This window comes from Populus nigra, chromosome 13 (assembly GCF_951802175.1).
Source record: "Populus nigra chromosome 13, ddPopNigr1.1, whole genome shotgun sequence".
NCBI classification, from domain to species: domain Eukaryota; kingdom Viridiplantae; phylum Streptophyta; class Magnoliopsida; order Malpighiales; family Salicaceae; genus Populus; species Populus nigra.
Window position 1 is genome coordinate 2,261,108 of NC_084864.1, and position 18,603 is coordinate 2,279,710.

Here is an 18,603-nt window from a genome sequence, read left to right on the forward strand (position 1 = left end):
AATAAAACAAAACCTACAATAATGCAAGAAATCTGAAACACCCTAAGAAAAATAGCAAAATTGATCTAAACAAGGGCATCCAGGCTTGAAACCTAATTTTGGAAGATCAATCGGTGTAAAAAGGTACACAATCGCTTTTTGTAGGAAAGTTATCCTTTTAATCACTTGAAAAAAATTTAAGTTTGATTCAACGACTGAATCTCTAGATATCTTATTTTTAAGATATTAACATAGCCTGAAATAATCAAACCTTCGTTTAAGTTTAGGCTTGTCCTACTTATACATAAAAAATCTGTTAAACCATCTAAGTAGAAGATCAAATCCATACATGAATGCTGCATTATCCTAACTTGTAATGTGCTGTTGTTGTCTGGCCAACTGATAAATGCTCTATTAAAAACGACATATCTTTCTAACATCTGGAGGTACAGATTACAGTTTCACCTCAACTGATAAATACTCTACAAAACCAATCCGAATGAATTAAATGTTTTATAAACAGTTATTGTTTGAGTCGGATTTGAGTAATTAAAAGAACCGATAATGAATACTATACATGTATAAAAAATTTAAACTTAAAGGTTGTTTGTTAGTCTCATTCTCATCCGTCTCCATCTGTGAACATACTGCTCTCAAGGTCAACTCTACTGCTTTCTCTTTTCTTGGCCTATTGCTTTCTCTCCATCTGTGGATCGTGCTCTCTCTCATCGTTTGCAATGTTGGCGTGCTGTCCACAGTAAAGAAGGACAACCTCTTTTGGATGATGGATTGGCGCGGATGAATAGGATGATTAGGGAAGAGATTGTGCTTCCTGAGGAGACCATGGTTCCTAGCATACTCATGCCTGATGCACCTGAGACTAGATTGGGAACAGAGCCAGCAGGTCAAGCATTTGAAATGGATATGAATAACATCTCATCTTCCTTGATGAAGGATGTTGAGTCGAGCAGTGGTATAGAGAACATGACTTGGGAATTGATGCAGTCTGTTGCTGAGAGAGGAAGCTCTTCTAACGGGCCTGTAGATAAGAGCGTGCCAAGTTCAAGCAATAACGAGGAAATTAATGCAGCTTCAACTCCTGTGCGGTGTTTAGAAATGGAACAAGAAGAACCTCCTCTTTTTGATGGGGGCCTAGGATGGATGGATATCTGGATCAGGGGGGAGACTGAGATGGTTGAGGAACCTAGAGCTCCTGTTGTACTTATGCCAGATGAACCCGAGACTAGACAGAGAACAGAGAAAACATGTCAGGCATTTGAAATGATCTGGAATAACATCTCATCCTCATCAACGAGGGATGTTTTGTTAAGAATTTATATAGAGAACATGACTTGAGAATTTACACGGTAAGTTATTCTAAAAGGCCTGTACATAAGCGACGTAGGACTAAAAGATATGTATTCCCGACAAAGAAGCTAGGGGGCCAAGCTATTGAAAGAAATATGAAGGATGTCTGGTCTTGGTTGTTGAATGGTGAGGTCTCATGCATTGGCATGTACGGGATGGGGGAGTGGGAAAGACAACTTTGGCTGCACATATCCATAATCAGCTTCAAGAGAAACCACACATTTTTTTTTCATGTTTGTTGGATTACTATGTCACAAGAATTTAGCATTCGTGCATCGCAGGATCTCATTGCCGAAGCTTTTGGTTTATGTCTTCCGAAAGGAAAAGATGTGACGAGTAGAGCTGGGGAGCTATGGACAGCATTGAGTGTGATACAAAACCATGTCATCATTCTTGATGATTTGTGGGATGATTTTCATCCTGAGAAAGTGGGAATATCTCGTAGAACAAATGGGTGTAAATTGATTGTCACTATTTCCCATTCTCTTAAGAAAATTGAAGTAGATCCTGAAAGTTTGTTGAACACAGTTGAGCATTTTTTAAGACCTTGCCTCTTGCCCACAAGAAGACGCATTTCACAGTTAGAAGCAGAGCTCTATGGTGAAATGCCAAGACCGGTAAGCAAGCTTCATTGTCTCCTCTCTACCTTTGGTTTTTTCGTTTTCTGGAGAAAGAGAAGATTTCTGTTCAGAATCATCCCTATGATAGCAAATAAATCGCTATTTTCTATCTCCGAAGCTACTTGTAGTGGCTACCTATAAATAGAGACTCGTCTTTTCATGCATCAACTTGTTTATATAATCCCTATGATAGTCTCTTGTTAATTTGCAGCCAAAATATTACTCTGCTGGAGACAAATACGATCATTAATATGTAGAACATGTAATTAACAGTTATCATGGAGGATGTACCATCCTCGCTAACTGCTATGATTGCCAAAGAGAGTGGAAATCTGATAGTTAAACACAATACAGAACATCTTTGTATCATGATTATATAGACCACACCGAAGAAACAAGCCGCAGCTTGAACTCTAAATTAGCTAAACACAAATCAGATAAAAGCAAGTATTGCAAATTATCATAATGTTTGCAGACTAAATCATCATAACCAAGTCCGAAAGCACCATTATTCTATCATTTTCCCTGCATTTAAGCAGAGCATTCCACATCATATCACTTAGTATGCATTTTCAACCAAACTGGTTGATTCGGTAGAATCACCTGACAACGATGATGACTCTCCTTCAATGTTTGGTGGCGTCACATCTAGATTGAAGACAGGCTTAGGAGGCAATTGCAAGTTTTCCAAATCTCCTTCAAGCATCTCCACAACATTCTTCATTGTAGGCCGATCCATGGGTTTCATTTGTATACACCACAATCCAACCATAATCATCTTCTTGACGATCTTACGTTCTTCCTCCGTGGCATCGTCTCCGATTTCTATGGCCTTTCCATCAGATACTTGGTCATGAACCCAATATGGCCAGTAGATTTGACTTGAATTTTCTGCCAATGCGTTTACATTCTTCCTTTTGCCTGCCATTTCCAATAGCAGCATTCCGAAGCTATAAACATCAGCTTTATAAGAGACACGTCCAATGTTTTTGTAGAACAATTCAGGAGCCATGTATCCTATTGTGCCCCTTGCTGCAGTAAGAGATGTTATGCTGCCATTCGTTGGGTACAACCTAGCGAGCCCGAAGTCAGAAACTTTTGGAGTGAAATTTTCGTCGAGAAGAATGTTGTGAGGCTTAATATCAAAATGCAGTATTTGCATGTCACAGCCTAAATGAAGATAGTCGATACCACGAGCCACTCCAAGGGAAATCTGATGCAGTTTTTGCCAGCTTAAAGAGATTGATCCTTCTCGAGAAAACAAGTGTCTATCAAGAGATCCATTAGACATGAAATCATATACAAGAGCACGTTTTGATCCTTCGGCGCAAAAACCGATTAGCTGCACCACATTAGTATGGTGAATCCTTCCTATGGTAGCAACTTCATTTATGAAATCCTGTCCATTAGCTTTCGATTTTCCCAACAATTTTACTGCTGCAAAACGCCCACTGCGAAGCTTTCCTTTGTAAACTGTACCAAAGCCTCCTTCACCCAATTTGTCCTTGAAACTTCTAGTAATCTTCCTGATATCTGAGTAGGAATACCTTACTGGCATCAGGTTATTCTGACTCTGTAGGAATTGTTCAACTGTATCGTATACTGATAAATGTCTCCTTCGCCATTTGTAGATCAAAAATATAATCACACATGGAGTCCCACAAACAACTTTTAGCCCATGAAGTAGTGCTGTGTAGGAAATTTCCAGAAAACAATCAAGTTTTGTTATCTTATTTGTTGTCTCCACTAGAAATTTGTTGCGAAACTAAAGAAATGAAGGAATCTCTTACCAAATAAAGAGGATATAGATATATAGAGGTTGGGATCTGCAGAAAATGGTGAACAAAATTACAATTACTATTCAAGAAACAACAATCCTTATTTCACAAATATGTCGTTTATGTTGGAATTAATTTTGAAGTCTACATTTAAAGTGTTTTTTAGTTTTCCTAAACTAATATAAATATTCCTATTTTTAAACTAATATAAATATATATTCAGAATATTGTAAGTCTAAGTCCAAGTCTAGTAGGACTTCCTCTCTTAGCAGAGTTTAGTTTAATATAAATGAGATTTGTTTTTCACCATATTTCTCATATTCCTATTTTTACTCTTCTTCTTCAAATATTTTTTACAGTTTAAAGAAACACGTAAGAATACACAAACATGGTGAGATGTAGAAAAAGAATTCGCACCTGCCACATAGAAGAGTAGAATTTGCCAAAAGCTTTCATCATCATCTGTTGAAGCTTTAGGTTAAGAAACGAGGATCTAATGGTATACGCAATAGCAAATGCGAAAGAAAATAATAAAGAGCGCACACAAAATAATCTTGAACTAATTAATGTGTATCCATGGTCAAGTTAAGATGAACCAAACGTTTCACTGTGTCAATCCTGAAATTGCAAAAGACCAATGAATCTGTCCAACTACCTTAAACCACATTATAGTCAGAATTTTTACAATATGAACATGAATGAATCTCATGATCAGTCCACGGGTTATGGATGCACAGAATTTGTACATGAACATCTGGGGACAGTGCAATATTGTGCTAATGCCCAAAAAAATGAAAAATTGAAAAGTAAGCCAGAGAAAATATATGGAACCACCTCAAATCACCAGTTATATATGGTCTTATGAATCAAAGTGATGCAACTTAATCATCTAGTGTTACATACCAATGCATCGACGACGGTCTGCACTGTCGAGGTAGCAACCCCTGCTGCATTTTTCACATTTTATGTTGTACCATGAAAGCTCAAACCCATATGCCAGGTCACTGTGTATTTCTTCAAAGGAGTACTTGTCTGTGTAGTTCTTCTTTGGAAGCAAAAATATTTTCTCTATGCTGCACAGTTCCATCAAATCCGAGGCATTCATGCCCCCAAGAGTCACATAATTCGAATGAGTCACAAGAGAAGAGTTGGAATAATTTACTGATCCATCGTTAAGGCCGTAGGGAGCCGTGTCCACATAAAGAGGAGAATTCACCGTATTTTCACAGCTCATGAAAATCATAGGCTGTGATAGTGGAGGTAAGTACCAGTGCCCCCAGTAGTACACGAAACCTTCACTCACTCCCGGAGGCGGCACCTCCTTGTAGTTATACCATGTGTATGGATCTCCGTCACTGAAGTTATCAGGTGCCAAAGAATAACGAGGGATGGAGCAGCAATTATCTTGTACACCAACATCTACCACTCGGATTGTGAAGTTACCGTAGTCGATTGCCTGCACGTAGTATTTACCTGAATACAAATATAATACTGTAGAAATATTGTTCTCGCAAATCAGAGTATAATTATTGTTTCCGCAGCTTTGTGGATCAGTGTTTAGTCTGAAAGGGTAGCTTATGTTTTGGATATTGCCGCATGAAGAAGGAGCACAATGATCTGTGATGTTGCTAGAATGGCAAGTTTGGAAGACTAATAGCTGTAAAAGAAAAGCTATGTAGCAAGCAAAAAGGACGTTCATTCCTCTAAACATGGGGAATGCTGAAGTGACAATACCACAAACAACGAAATCCAGCGAGCTTGATGTTTTTTGTTGGAGCATCTCATCAAAGACCAAATCCACGAGCTTCCTTCCTTCCGTTGTAGGGTAAAGATAAGGACAAAAATATTCAAGTTTGGAAGTCTAACTATACTTAAATACTGATAGCGTGTTTGAAGAAGAACTTAAATCAGTACTTAAATACTGATATTTGAAAAAGAAAAGCTATGTAGCAAGACAACAGGACATAGAGCCGTTTACTTTCCTTTCCTCCCTTCCCAACTGATTGAAAGGTTAAATATATTTTTTTAATGTTGAAGGGAGGGATGCAAGGACGCGTGTACTACAGTACTGTAAAGGACTCGCCCATCTAAGGACTACATGAGTTTTCTGAAAGGCCAAAACTATATCAGCACATGCAGATAAAATCTTAAGAGGAGTGTGGAGATGATGAACTATTCATCAGAAATGGTTATGTGTTTGTTCTACTTTTTCATTGTCTTCCTTGCAGGCCATGGAGCAAGCTTGAACTGCACAGCATCATGTGGAAACCGTGGCCCTGACATCCGATTTCCTTTCCGGATCAAGGACAAACAACCAGACCACTGTGGTTATCCTGGGTTTGATCTATCCTGCTCGGAGGACAACAGCACAGTGCTTAAGCTGCCAACTGGATTGAGTCTCCACATCCAAAGAATTGACTATAGACATCGAATTATTTATGCAAGGGATCCTCAAGGTTGCTTTCTAGGGCAACGTTTAAACTTCAGTTTGGGGGCTTCTCACATCCAAATTAAGAAGGATTGGCTGTATGATTTGACCTTGTTCAATTGTTCACTTTCTAGTGAGAAAAGGTCTCTGTACATCGATAAAATCCCATGTCTGAGTGCTTTTAAGCATGAAGTTTATGCCGTTGAATCAAGTATTCCCATCAGTGACTCTAATTTGTTATCTTGTACCAAGATGTACAACATTTATGGAATTCCATATAGTATGATGCAGGAAGAAAATTATGTTCTTACTATGTCTTGGTCCAATCCACCTTGTGGATCTTCTGAAACTGAATGCTACAGCAATCTTCCGCACACTAAAGGTATGCTTTTCTATCTTTCTTCCTTTTTTCAAATTAATAATTGGCATTTGAATATGTAAATAAAAAAACACTAGAAACTCTTTTCTTTTTTGTTGCTTTCATGATTTTACCAATTGCCTAAAAGGGAGAAGCTAATTAAAAAGTATTCAATCCTTTACAGATGTGCGGCGAAAGCTACTGATTACTGGTTTGTAGTCTGCTCAAATCTCCATCTCAATTTTACACTTGGTTCAATACATTACTTCCCAAAAAAAAAAAAAAGAGTTTCCTGACTCAGAATGTTGATATGCAGGTGTGATTTTAGGATTCTTCCTTTTTGCAATAGTGATTAATGCACTCTACCGCGCCTATAGCAACGATAAAACACAAAGAGAATATCAAGCCAGGGTTGAAATGTTTTTGGATGATTACAGATCACTGAATCCCACTAGGTACTCCTATGCTGATCTCAAGAGGATCACAAATCAATTCGGTGATGAATTGGGCCAAGGAGCTTATGGAACCGTGTTCAAAGGAAAGCTAACCAATGAAATTGCTGTAGCTGTGAAGCTCCTTAATAATTCCATAGGAAAAGGGGAGGAATTCATCAATGAAGTGGGAACAATGGCAAGGATCCACCATGTCAATGTTGTTCGCTTGATCGGTTTCTGTGCTGATGGATTTAGACGAGCTCTAGTTTATGAGTACTTGCCTAATGATTCTTTACAGAAGTTCATAACCTCAGCAGACTCAAGGAACCATTTCCTTGGCTGGGAAAGGTTGAATCATGTTGCTCTAGGCATAGCCAAGGGGATTCAATATCTTCACCAGGGGTGTGATCAAAGAATCCTCCATTTTGATATCAAACCACAGAATATCCTGCTTGACAATGAATTCAATCCCAAAATCGCCGATTTTGGGATGGCTAAGTTGTGTTCCAAGGATAAAAGTGCTATTTCCATGACGACTGCTAGGGGGACTGTTGGCTACATTGCCCCAGAAGTGTTCTCGAGGAACTTCGGGAGTGTTTCCTATAAATCAGATGTTTACAGCTTTGGCATGTTAGTGTTGGAAATGGTTGGAGGAAGGAAGAACGTCGATGATACAGCAGAAAATGGCGACCAGATATACTTCCCGGAATGGATTTATAATCTCTTAGAAAAGGAAGAAGACCTGCGGTTTCATATCGATGGAGAAGAAGATGCTAGAATTGCAAAGAAACTAGCAATTGTGGGGTTATGGTGCATTCAGTGGAACCCAGCAGAGCGTCCTTCCATGAAAACTGTTGTCCAAATGCTTGAAGGGGAAGGAGAAAACTTAACAAAGCCTCCTCATCCTTTTAGCTCCTCTGTCCCTAAGAGAACAAGTGCAGGCCACATGCCAGCGAGACGCCTTCACCAAGAGTTGGCAGCCATCTCAGAAATAGAGTGATCAGAAATTTACTCTTTTCAGTAATAACATATTAGTGAGCAATAATGAAGGAAATTGTTGTGAGTTAGGTTCATGGATTATGTGTAAGGTTATTGGTTTAGTAATAGCTTCTTCTTCTTCTTCTTCTTTTCTGTCAATTCACCTTCTAAGTTCTTAATTACTAATGCAGTGTCAATTCACAGTTTGAGATGTATCAAATCAACAAATTAAACTGTGTAAATAATTTTGCAAATCCAACCCTTTATTCATCATATTTAGGCAATCCAGCCTAACCTACTTCAATTGTGAAGAAAATCAATGTAACGGATGATTTATTTTATTTATTTATTTATTTATTGTAAATGTATGGATCTGGTATGTATGTTAAATTCAATATACTTAGACTTAGCAAAATACATTGACTTGGCAGTCATTTTTTTAGATGAGTTTTTTATTTTATGTATCTTGAAGGTTTATTATTGTTATCAAGTACATTTTATTTTCATCATTAAAAACATATAATGTAATTTATCTATAAAATAAATTAATAAAGAAAAAGATTAAAAAAAATTACAATAATCCCTTCGAGATATTATGAAATTTAAAAACCCATCCAAATGATTAATTACTATTTAAAAATAGTTAAACTAACGGATGAAAAAAAAAGATATAATTGAAAACTAAATTAAAGAAACAAAATAAGAAAAAATAAATGAAAAGGTGTGTTGTTATGCTTTGTGTTGGAAATTTGTTTTCTTTAATATAATTTAAACAAATTATAAATAAATAAGAAATTAATCTAAAACAATTCTTGATTTTTCTACTTAAAGAGTAAAAAATTATTAATAATAAAAATGAATTCTTTAATCTTTTAATCGTGAAAAGAAGTTGACTATCGAGCATTGTACATAGAATTCCTAGAGAGATCATGTGCTTTCATCCTCCTTCTGCCATCTCTTCCCTATAATATGTACATCTTTCTTGACAAGCACCCCGTGATAGATTGCTACAAGGCACAAGCTTCTCGACAAGAAGAAATAATAAACCCTACAAATATTCTTCATCATTGACCTGAGGGCGCCTTTGCTCTGAAAGAAACTAAGGAAATATAAAATAATTGACCTGAGGGCTCTTTCAGTATAAAATATCAAAGGAAAGAGATGCTTTGTTGTCTTGCTCGAGAACCAATGAACAGATCAAAAGAAAGAGCTCAAACTTTTGTCGTTGCTTTAAATGAGTATGTGACATGGGATATGATGATATCACTGCAGCAGGCCGAACCAATTTTTTTTTTAATTATTTATTTATCTTGCAAGTTTATCACAGTTAACTTTCATTATTATAAATTTATCCTGAAAGTATAATTTATTAATAAAAAATTTAATAGACAAAAAATCTAAAACAAATTACAATGAGGTATTATGAGATTTTAAAAACCATACAAAGTATTAATTACTATTTAAAAAATAGCTAGACTAATCAATTAAAAAAAAGGATACCGATTGAAAACTAAATTAAGAAACAAAATTAAATAAATTAAATAAAAAAAAGGTGTGTTGTTGTCACAACCCAAAAAAACATAATTATTTAAAAATATAAAATTTTATGCGGTGTAATTTTTTTAAAACTAAAAATTCAACAGAGTTTTCCTTGTAACGGGACCATACTAAGTTATCGACATCTTCATTCCTGACACAACTCATATCATAATCATGATCCAATCACCTTGGACCTCTTTTTCAAATAACGCATCACAAAAAAAAACAGATATTGTCCGATAATCAAGATGCAATCAATAATAAAAAAAACAAAATAAATTAAACAATTCTAAGGTTTACTTAATTTACATAATAAAAAAACAATAAAAAACTTAGATTATGAATGTAACATCCCCATTATTTTATCATTCCAACATTTCTAATCATATGAACAACCATGATAGAATACAAATACTTAATTTAACATAAAAATATTTTTAAGTATGGCATACACATTAATTACATATAAAAGTTTTGTTCTACAAATATAAAGGTTCATTCAAACTCTTTTACATCATTTATAATTCTCAAAATACATGTTGTTCAAAATAAATACATAAAAAGTAGCATATATTCAAGTAGAATCTATTCTATTGCTGCGAGGGCCCTGAAAATAAGATTAACATTTTATGCAATGTATCATTTCACTACACCCATATAAATATATTTTTTATATATACTTTATTATGAATCATTAATATCTTACACCTTCATATTCATCCAATTAAATTTCAATCTTAGCCGTTTCACGGGGTATTGCTCCCTCATTAGGGACACTAATTTTTTCACTTAAATATCGGGTACTAGTTCGTCCGTTCAATTACCAGTACTTATTCATCCATTCAATTACCGATACTAGTTCATCCGTCAAATTACTGGTACTAATTCATCCGTTAAAATACTGGACATTGATTTGTCCGCTCAATTACCGGTACTTGTTCACCCGTCAAATTACCGGTACTAATTCATCCGCTAAATTACCGAGCATTGATTCACTCGTCCAATTACCGGTACTAATTTATCCGCCCAATTACCGGACATTAATTCATTCGTCCAATTACCGGTACTAATTCACTCACTCAATTACCGGGCATTAATTCATCAGTCCAATTACCGGGCATTAATTCACTCGGCCAATTACCGGTATTAATTCATCCGCCTAATTACCGGGCATTAATTCACTCACTCAATTACCGAGCATTAATTCATCAATCCAATTACCGGTATTAATTTATCCGCCCAATTGTCGGGCATTAATTCACTCACCCAATTACCGGACATTAATTCATCCACCCAATTACCGGTACTAGTTCATCCATTAACATCAAACATAAATTACAGAATTTCTAATTAAAATTAACACAAGTTTTTCAATTAATCTTTCTATAAAAATTCAAGATGTCGGATACCTACCTGCTGGTGATGCTTGACTAGTAACTCCATGCTGCTGTCTAGAGCCTCCAACCTCTCCCTTAAGGAATAAAGAATTAAAAGTCAAAATAAGTTGAATCAAGTTTTTCTTCACACTTCACTCTAAGCTCAATTTTTTTTCTTTCTCTAAAAGCACTCTTAAAATCTTCAAACTCCTTGCAGTCTCCTTAATGTATCAAACTCTCTCTTTAATTACTTAACACTCTTTCTATCTTACACTTTGTTTTTGATTTTTCAAGCAATTTTCATGAAAATTGACACAAGCCCTCTTTTCACATTTTTCTTCTCTTGGCTGGCTGCACACTCCCTCTTTTCTTTTTTTTCTTTTTTTTATTGTTGGTAGCTTGTAAAGAGGATTGTTTGGGCAAAGTTTCAATTTGGTCCCTACAGAATTTCTGGACACTCATTTGTGCTATTTGTTCTTTTATTCGAAAAAAATTCTTATCCTACTCCAAAATTTTTGAAATTTTAACCTAGATTAAAATAATATTTTATAAGACTCCAAGCAAAATTTGAACTTAAATTAATGACCAGATTGAAAGTTATGTGCTATAGCGTAAAATTAGCTGGTTTGTAATTTTTCGTCAAAAATTCAAATTTTTATATTTCATACTTGCACAAGTCATATAAATTAATTTACTTAATTCTCGAGACCATTTTTTTTTCATATATATATATATATATATATATATATATATATATATTACCGGGGTTTACAGTTGTTATGCTCGGTGTTGGAAATTTATTTTTTGAGAAATTAATCTTAAATAACCCTTGATCTTTCTACTCAAAGAATCCTTGGTTTTTCTAAATTTGATTCTTGATTTATGATGGCTAATAAAAAAATTAATAATGGTGGGAATTAATTTTTTTTACTTCTTCAATCTTTTAATTTTTAAAATTTACTATAAAAACAAGAGGTGAAAGAAGAGTTTCAACTTAAATTTTTTATATTTTACATACTCTTTCTAACCTCATATTTTAGTATTTTCTTTTAATTTTAAGCTTTGATTTTCCTCCCGAATCTAGAGTTTAGGTTCATCTTGTTATGAGATATTTGAGTTTCATATACTTTGATTCAAATATATTTTTAGAAGTGCTTCCAAACTAAGATGGTATTGTTAGAATCTTGAGAGGCATACTGCAAATATCATAATTGCACAAGTGATGAGCAATAAACTTTTAAGGATAAAGAATATATTATTAATTAAAGCAAAAAATTAATTATTTTAAAGTGCTTCAACAACTAAATATCATCGTAATTAATTAACTTTCTGACTACATAGATGTTGTAGGCATTCATCAAGTAATGTTGGTTTTGGTATCACTATAAACTCGTTTGTTTTTGCGTTTTAAAAGTATTTTTAAAAAAATTTAAATTTTTTTCATTTTTCATTTGCTTCAAATTAATTTTTTTAGTATTTTCAGATCGTTTTGACATGTTAATATTAAAAATAATTTTTTAAAAATAAAAAAAATATTATTTTAATATCTTTTCAAATTAAAAATATTTTAAAAAACAAATACTACTACTATCTTTGTTAAGTACTTAATAGTTGCATGCTGAAACATTTGCAAGACAGGGCAAACCGTGGATCTACCGGCTGGCTGGCTCAAGCTATATGGCTCGCAAAGGTATATTTTATATGGAATTCCTATACTGATCATGGGCACAAAAAAGGGCCATGATTTTGGCCTTTATAAATATGATAATTTAGTTTGATGAGGGCTTTAGACTGTGAATCTGATCGGCTTGATCAAGTCAACCGAGCTTTAGCACGCATCAAAGCTAGATTAGCTTTGATTAAAAATTAAACAAAGTAAACATACGAAGGAAATGAGGTGTAAATGCAAATAAAAAAAGAATCATTCCATTTCCAGATTGGCTGTAGGCTTAGGCCTTAGACTGTGTTATTTGCTACAAATTAATCAACGATTGCTTTGTGCTAAATTTTGCAGGCTGGCGGGAGCATGCATACTCGTTGTTTACTCACTGTAACCTGCGGGGCTTGCATGGCTCACCCGAAGTTCATTGTCAATGCAAAGATAACTCTGATAAAAAAACAGAAGAGAAGAGAAAGCGAAATCAATCTTTAGAATGATGATATAGTTACCAAGAAATAGTAACAGGTTGGATTGAGCAGCAGAAAGAGTAGCTTGAAGGTAATCAAAATGGCCATGATAAGCAGGACAGTGCAAGCAAGTTCTTCCATTAAGCGAATCAAACCTGAAAATCTCTAGCAAAAATCAATTAGATAACATCTAGCATCCTTTAAGCTTGAGCCTCCTGTGTCTGTCAACTCCAATACAACAGCACGTGGACATCAACTAACTGAGAGATGCCAGTTTTTGAAGTGTTTAGGCAGTGTTTCTTGCGCTTTCTTCAACACTGACTGCGAGTAGTTCCCCTCGAGCTTCAATTCTCAGCTGTAAATGTCTTCTTACCTGCAATCTATCCATGAAGTTTCCTTCGCACTTCCATCTTCATTTGAAGTGCCTGAGCAATTTAAAAGCTTATATATTGAAGATGACAACTCTGAGTTAACAAAAAGCTTCTGAACTATTACTTCAATAAAATCCCGCCATAAAGCACATAGAGATTAAGTCAATAATCATTTCATTAATTGGATGGTGATTTCCATCACTGCAGATTCCCCTGCTACCTTGAATTACTGCAGACTCTTTGAAATGGTCAACACCACTTTGAATATCCTTGTCATTTGCAATAAAGAGAACCATGTAACAACACCCTATTATTAGAATATAAATGAGAAAAACCAATTATGAAGAGAGTTTATTCATCTGATTTTTTATAATTTAGAATCACCTTCTTGTATGCTTTCAATGTCGATATAGGGCTGTTGACTCTTTCCTAGCCCTTCTTTCTACTTGAAGTAAACATAAAATCACAATCTAGTTTTTCTAGCCTTGGTAAGATTACCATAGTTTGATCTAACAATCTTGAAGTGAAAATGCCTGTAAATAGCTCTTCAAGCAGTACAAAGTCAGTCCAGCAGAAGGTATCAGCCTCATCAAACTCTTTGGCATTGCCTTTATGCTTATATAGTCAAAGAAAAGATTGCAAAACCTTATCGTCTCTAAGAAGGTTGATAATTATGCAGACCTAAAAAGAATGCAAAGGAATAGTGTACAAAGGAGAGGATTGGGGAGGCTCACCAGCACAGCAAACAGCAGGAGCTGAGGATAAAAGCACTCGGGTCAGCCAAAAAACAACAGGAAACTCGAAGAAAAAACATGGGTGTGGAAAAAAAGGAAGCATAGGCTAAGCAAGCAACCAAACATCCTTGTGCATCGTTCATGAAATGAAAACCAACCAGGACAGTTCCACAGTTGACATTCAAAGGTGCCATCACAGCCCTCGTCCCCGAGTAAATGACTAGAAACACAAAAGAAAAATGCAAACACTGACTGTTTTCAACCAAGGGCACAGCAGGATAAAGAGTCCTACCTGCAAAAGATTTTGCCTCGCATCTCTTTTCGACCCATCTCTTATAAATCGATAAAGCAGGGCACAACAGTAGGGAAAAATTATGAGAGCAACTATCAAAATCCATAAACCAAGCATAAATGCAAGTAAAACCAACAAAAACACAAACTGCAATCAAGGACAAAGAAAAATAGCAAACTTGAATGCGGCTGACAAAGGCCACAGCGGGCCGTCCTTAACTAAACTACTAAAAACTAAAGCCACTAACAGAGCAAAGCACAAACAACAAAGGCACAGGTCAAGCAAGGCTAGAGAGAAAAAAAAGTTGGAAAACAAAACAAAAACCTGAGCAATCAGAGATAGTAAAGGCTGAAGAAGGAAACCTGCAACACACCATGACTGTTAAAGCAGCCCCTCTCTAAAATAAGGCTGTAAACTTACCACTAATTCTGCAAAAGACACTGACGAAATTATCATCCGGTGGACCAACCAAAACAAAACCTGAGAAATAAGAACAAATGCACAGCATTGAGAACCGACCAGGTAGAAAGGTAAAAGAAAGGCAAAAGGTTTAAATACCCTACAACAGCCCCCAAAAAATAAGAAAATATCCAAGACAGAGAGAAAGAACGTCACCCCTGAAAAAACGACCCTCTCCCCTCACAAACATCCAATTAGCTCCAGCAGGAAGTGACATATTAAGAGAAACCAGACATTTTTTTCATGTTTGTTGGATTACTATATATGTCACAAGAATTTAGCATTCACGCATTGCAGGATCTCATTGCCTAAGCTTTTTGGTTTATGTCTTCCGGAAGGAAACAATGTGATGAGTAGAGCTGGGGAGCTATGGACAGCATTGAGTGCGATACAAAACCATGATATCATTCTTGATGATTTGTGGGATGATTTTCATCCAGAGAAGGGAATATCTCATAGAACAAATGTCATAGATTGAAGGTGCTGCTCCCTGCTTGTATATCTTAGAAAGCCCTTTTGAAATACCTTCAGGGCTAGGTACTGTTGGTGTCTTTTGCAAACTCAGAGAGATCGTGATACACAAATGTCATAGATTGAAGGTGCTGCTCCCTGCTTGGTTGTTGTCTAGACTACGATTCGAAGTGATTGGAGTCGAAGAATGTGATGGAATGGAGGAGACAGTGAGAACAGATGAAGAGGGGAGAACCCATCAGAGGATATTTTCTTGCTTTGATACGACATTGAGGGTTTTGGTATTGAAGAAATTACCAAATTTGAATAGCATTTATTCTGAAAATCTTCTATGCAATTCTCTCGAAGAAATTACTGTGGGTGATTGCCCACAGCTAACGAGGATCCCGATCACTATTTCCCATTCTCTTAAGAAAATTGTAGTAGATCCTGAAAGTTTGTTGAACACAGTTGAGCAATTTGGAAGACCTTGCCTCTTACCCACAAGAAGACGCATTGCACAGTTAGAAGCAGAGCGCTCTGGTGAAATGCCATGACCGGTAAGCAAGCTTCATTTTCTCCTCTCTACTTTTCGTTTTTTTTTTTTTTTTTTTGGAGAGAGAAGATTTCTGCATCAAATTCATCCTTCCATTTCAATATTCATTTCACAGCACCCATTATGGTCATGGTTTCCAATCCTGTTTGGTTGTGATTGTTTCCTCGTGGCTTCTGCGAGGTATGGTAATGTGCAAATGGTAACGCTAGAACAATTGTCGCTATTTTCTATCTCCGAAGCTACTTATAGTGGAAGGATTACTAGAGAGACTTGCCTTGTATTTGTGGTCTCCGAAGCTACTTGTAGTGGCTACCTATAAATAGAGACTCGTCTTTTCATGCATCAACTAGTTTATATAATCCCTGTGATAGTCTCTTGTTAATTTGTAGCCAAAATATTACTCTGCTGGAGACAAATACGATAATTAATATGAAGAACATGTAACAGTTATCATGGATGCCATCATGTTATCTACCATGATGGCATCTGAAGGCTATTTTCGACCTGTAAGGTCAAAGCATAATGTATACCATGAAACAAAGTTTTATACTTCTAAGTATGGTCCCATTAAATCCAGAACTAATGGAATAAAAAAAAGAGATACAAATCTAGTATGAAAAAATCACATCTTTCTAGTATTTCAAATAGTTCCATAATCGTTGCTCGAAGCAAGAAGACAAACAGATACTTCATATCACGTTTTCACACATCAGCAAAATCTGTTCATAATTAAGGATTAAAATCCCAGCTTAAAATCAAGCAGCATTAGTCATTCTGAACCCTAAAATATCTTGGTCACAAGCAATTCTCAGGTAATTAAATGCTATGAATTTACAAATCCTTCATGATTCATGACACTTTTCTTCCAAATCCCTAATACCAAGTATATAAAAGCCAATTCCTACGCAATCTTAATCAAGCTCATTCAATTTACCTACTCCAAACTTCCTCCATTGGTCCATGGCAAACTAATCTTGCACAAAAATGCAACCACTAAAAAAAATGGCAATCCCGAGCATCCAAGCATAAACAAAATATACCAAAACCCATCTAAAAATTTAAAATTTAACACCACCAAAACAATCTTACAGAAACCAAACAATCAAAACCCCACAAATAAACAAATACCCATCAAAGAAATAAGCTTTATAATCCAAAAATCAAAGAAAAAGGTAAAGCAAGATGAAACCTTTTGATAACATAACCTCAAGGCTTGTAAAGCTTCTGCTTTGCATCAGAAAGTATATGAAGATGACAAAAACTTGTCAAAGCCATAGCCTTTAACTTGCACCCAACAAACAAACACCTATGATTACTCTTCAAATCACTAACATTAGTGTTATTTTCACCAATAACTTCAATATTAGCCCCACTCTCTTCATTCTCCCTCTCTAGATCGCCAATCCCGCCACCCTGTTTCTGCTGTTCTTGTTTTTGAAGGGTGTTTTGATGGTCTTCTTGAAAAGGGCTGACACCATATTCCCAATAGTACTCTCTGTACTAAATCTTGAGTTCTTCCATTAATGCCCAGTAATGATCTTTGAAGCATTTTGAGAGTTGTTTTAGCTTGTAAGACCTTCTTTTGAGGAGTTCTTGGCACGTGATGTGGGTGGCGCGTGACAAAACCTGGTCTTTGAGGGTGGGAGATAGAGGTGATGGATTAGTGGTTGGATTAGGGTTTTTAGTGATGTTAGGTTGTGAGGTTGTTGTGGTGGTGCTGTTGGGGTTAGATAGAGTGGCGGTTTTTGCGTTGCTGAGTCATAACTTTAAGTGTTATTTGAAAATATAGATATGGTTTTTTTTTATTTAGAAAAGTATGTAGATAATATTTTTTTATTTTTAAAAATTATTTTTAAGATTAGAATATTAAAATAATTTCAAAACATTTTATATATATGAATTTTGATAAGAGTCAGTAATCAACAAAGAAACGATGGTAAGTTTATAGGCATAAGATTGGGTCAAGCTAATGAAAAACCATCGATTCTCCCTCATGTGTGTGAGGCAACACCTATGCTATATCTACATTACCTTTTGTCTTTTTTAATAATTTATTCTATTCCACATGCATGCCATTTAAAAAATATGCCCCTCTAGCAATCTAGTGATCTTTTTGCTTGTTAATTGACTTATTCAATCTATCTAGAAAAATTATAACCTTAAAGAAACCATCACAATCTAATCAAAAAATAAACCCAAGATTATTTTTTTAAAAAATTAACATATCTAATAATGCATTATCATTATAAAAAATCAAAATTAATGTTTTGTAGCAATCTATAATATTTTGTAAAGAAAGATACAATGCTTTCGCTACATGATTTAACTTTTCTGTTAATAAAAAGCAAAAAAAATTACAAAGCTAAATTCTCTACTAACTTAATATTAAAAAAAAACCCAGCAAAGATAATTTTGGAAGGAAAAAAACCCATGAGGAAAAACGTTGTAGCAATTGACAATGTTTTGTGAGGAAAACTATAGTGCTTTCCCCAATAAAATAAAAAACCATTTAGAGAAATATTGTAGCAATCCACAGTGCTTTGTGAGAAAAACTACAACGTTTTCCTCATATGATTTAGCTTTATTGCAATTATAATTCTTAACCAACTCAATATTCAAAAAAAAAATTGATAAAGAAAATTTTGGAAAAAATCATAAAAAATCGTGTGGGAAAACAGTGCAATAATTCACAGTGTTTTAAAGAAAAACATTACAAAGCTAAATTCTTAATCAGCTCAATATTTTAAAAAAATCAT

General features: G+C 35.1%; 2 protein-coding genes and 1 pseudogene across 2 annotated transcripts; 1 reads left to right on the forward strand and 2 right to left on the reverse strand.

Annotated features, from left to right (window-relative positions):
- Positions 1 to 2,240: 2,240 nt before the first annotated feature.
- Positions 2,241 to 5,467, reverse strand: LOC133671469 (rust resistance kinase Lr10-like). Its single transcript, XM_062092241.1, has 3 exons — positions 4,649 to 5,467; positions 4,342 to 4,400; positions 2,241 to 3,732 (listed from the first exon to the last, which is right to left on the reverse strand). Exons 1-3 carry the CDS (start codon positions 5,454 to 5,456, stop codon positions 2,527 to 2,529), a joined length of 2,073 nt encoding a protein of 690 aa, XP_061948225.1. The 5' UTR covers positions 5,457 to 5,467; the 3' UTR covers positions 2,241 to 2,526.
- A 271-nt stretch (positions 5,468 to 5,738) lies between these two features.
- On the forward strand, positions 5,739 to 8,216 carry LOC133671317 (rust resistance kinase Lr10-like). Its single transcript, XM_062092037.1, has 3 exons — positions 5,739 to 6,555; positions 6,716 to 6,742; positions 6,848 to 8,216. The coding sequence occupies exons 1-3, from the start codon at positions 5,910 to 5,912 to the stop codon at positions 7,963 to 7,965; spliced, it is 1,791 nt and encodes a 596-aa protein (XP_061948021.1). The 5' UTR covers positions 5,739 to 5,909; the 3' UTR covers positions 7,966 to 8,216.
- Positions 8,217 to 16,884: 8,668 nt separating this feature from the next.
- LOC133671470 (uncharacterized) lies at positions 16,885 to 17,842 on the reverse strand (annotated as a pseudogene).
- Positions 17,843 to 18,603: the final 761 nt, after the last annotated feature.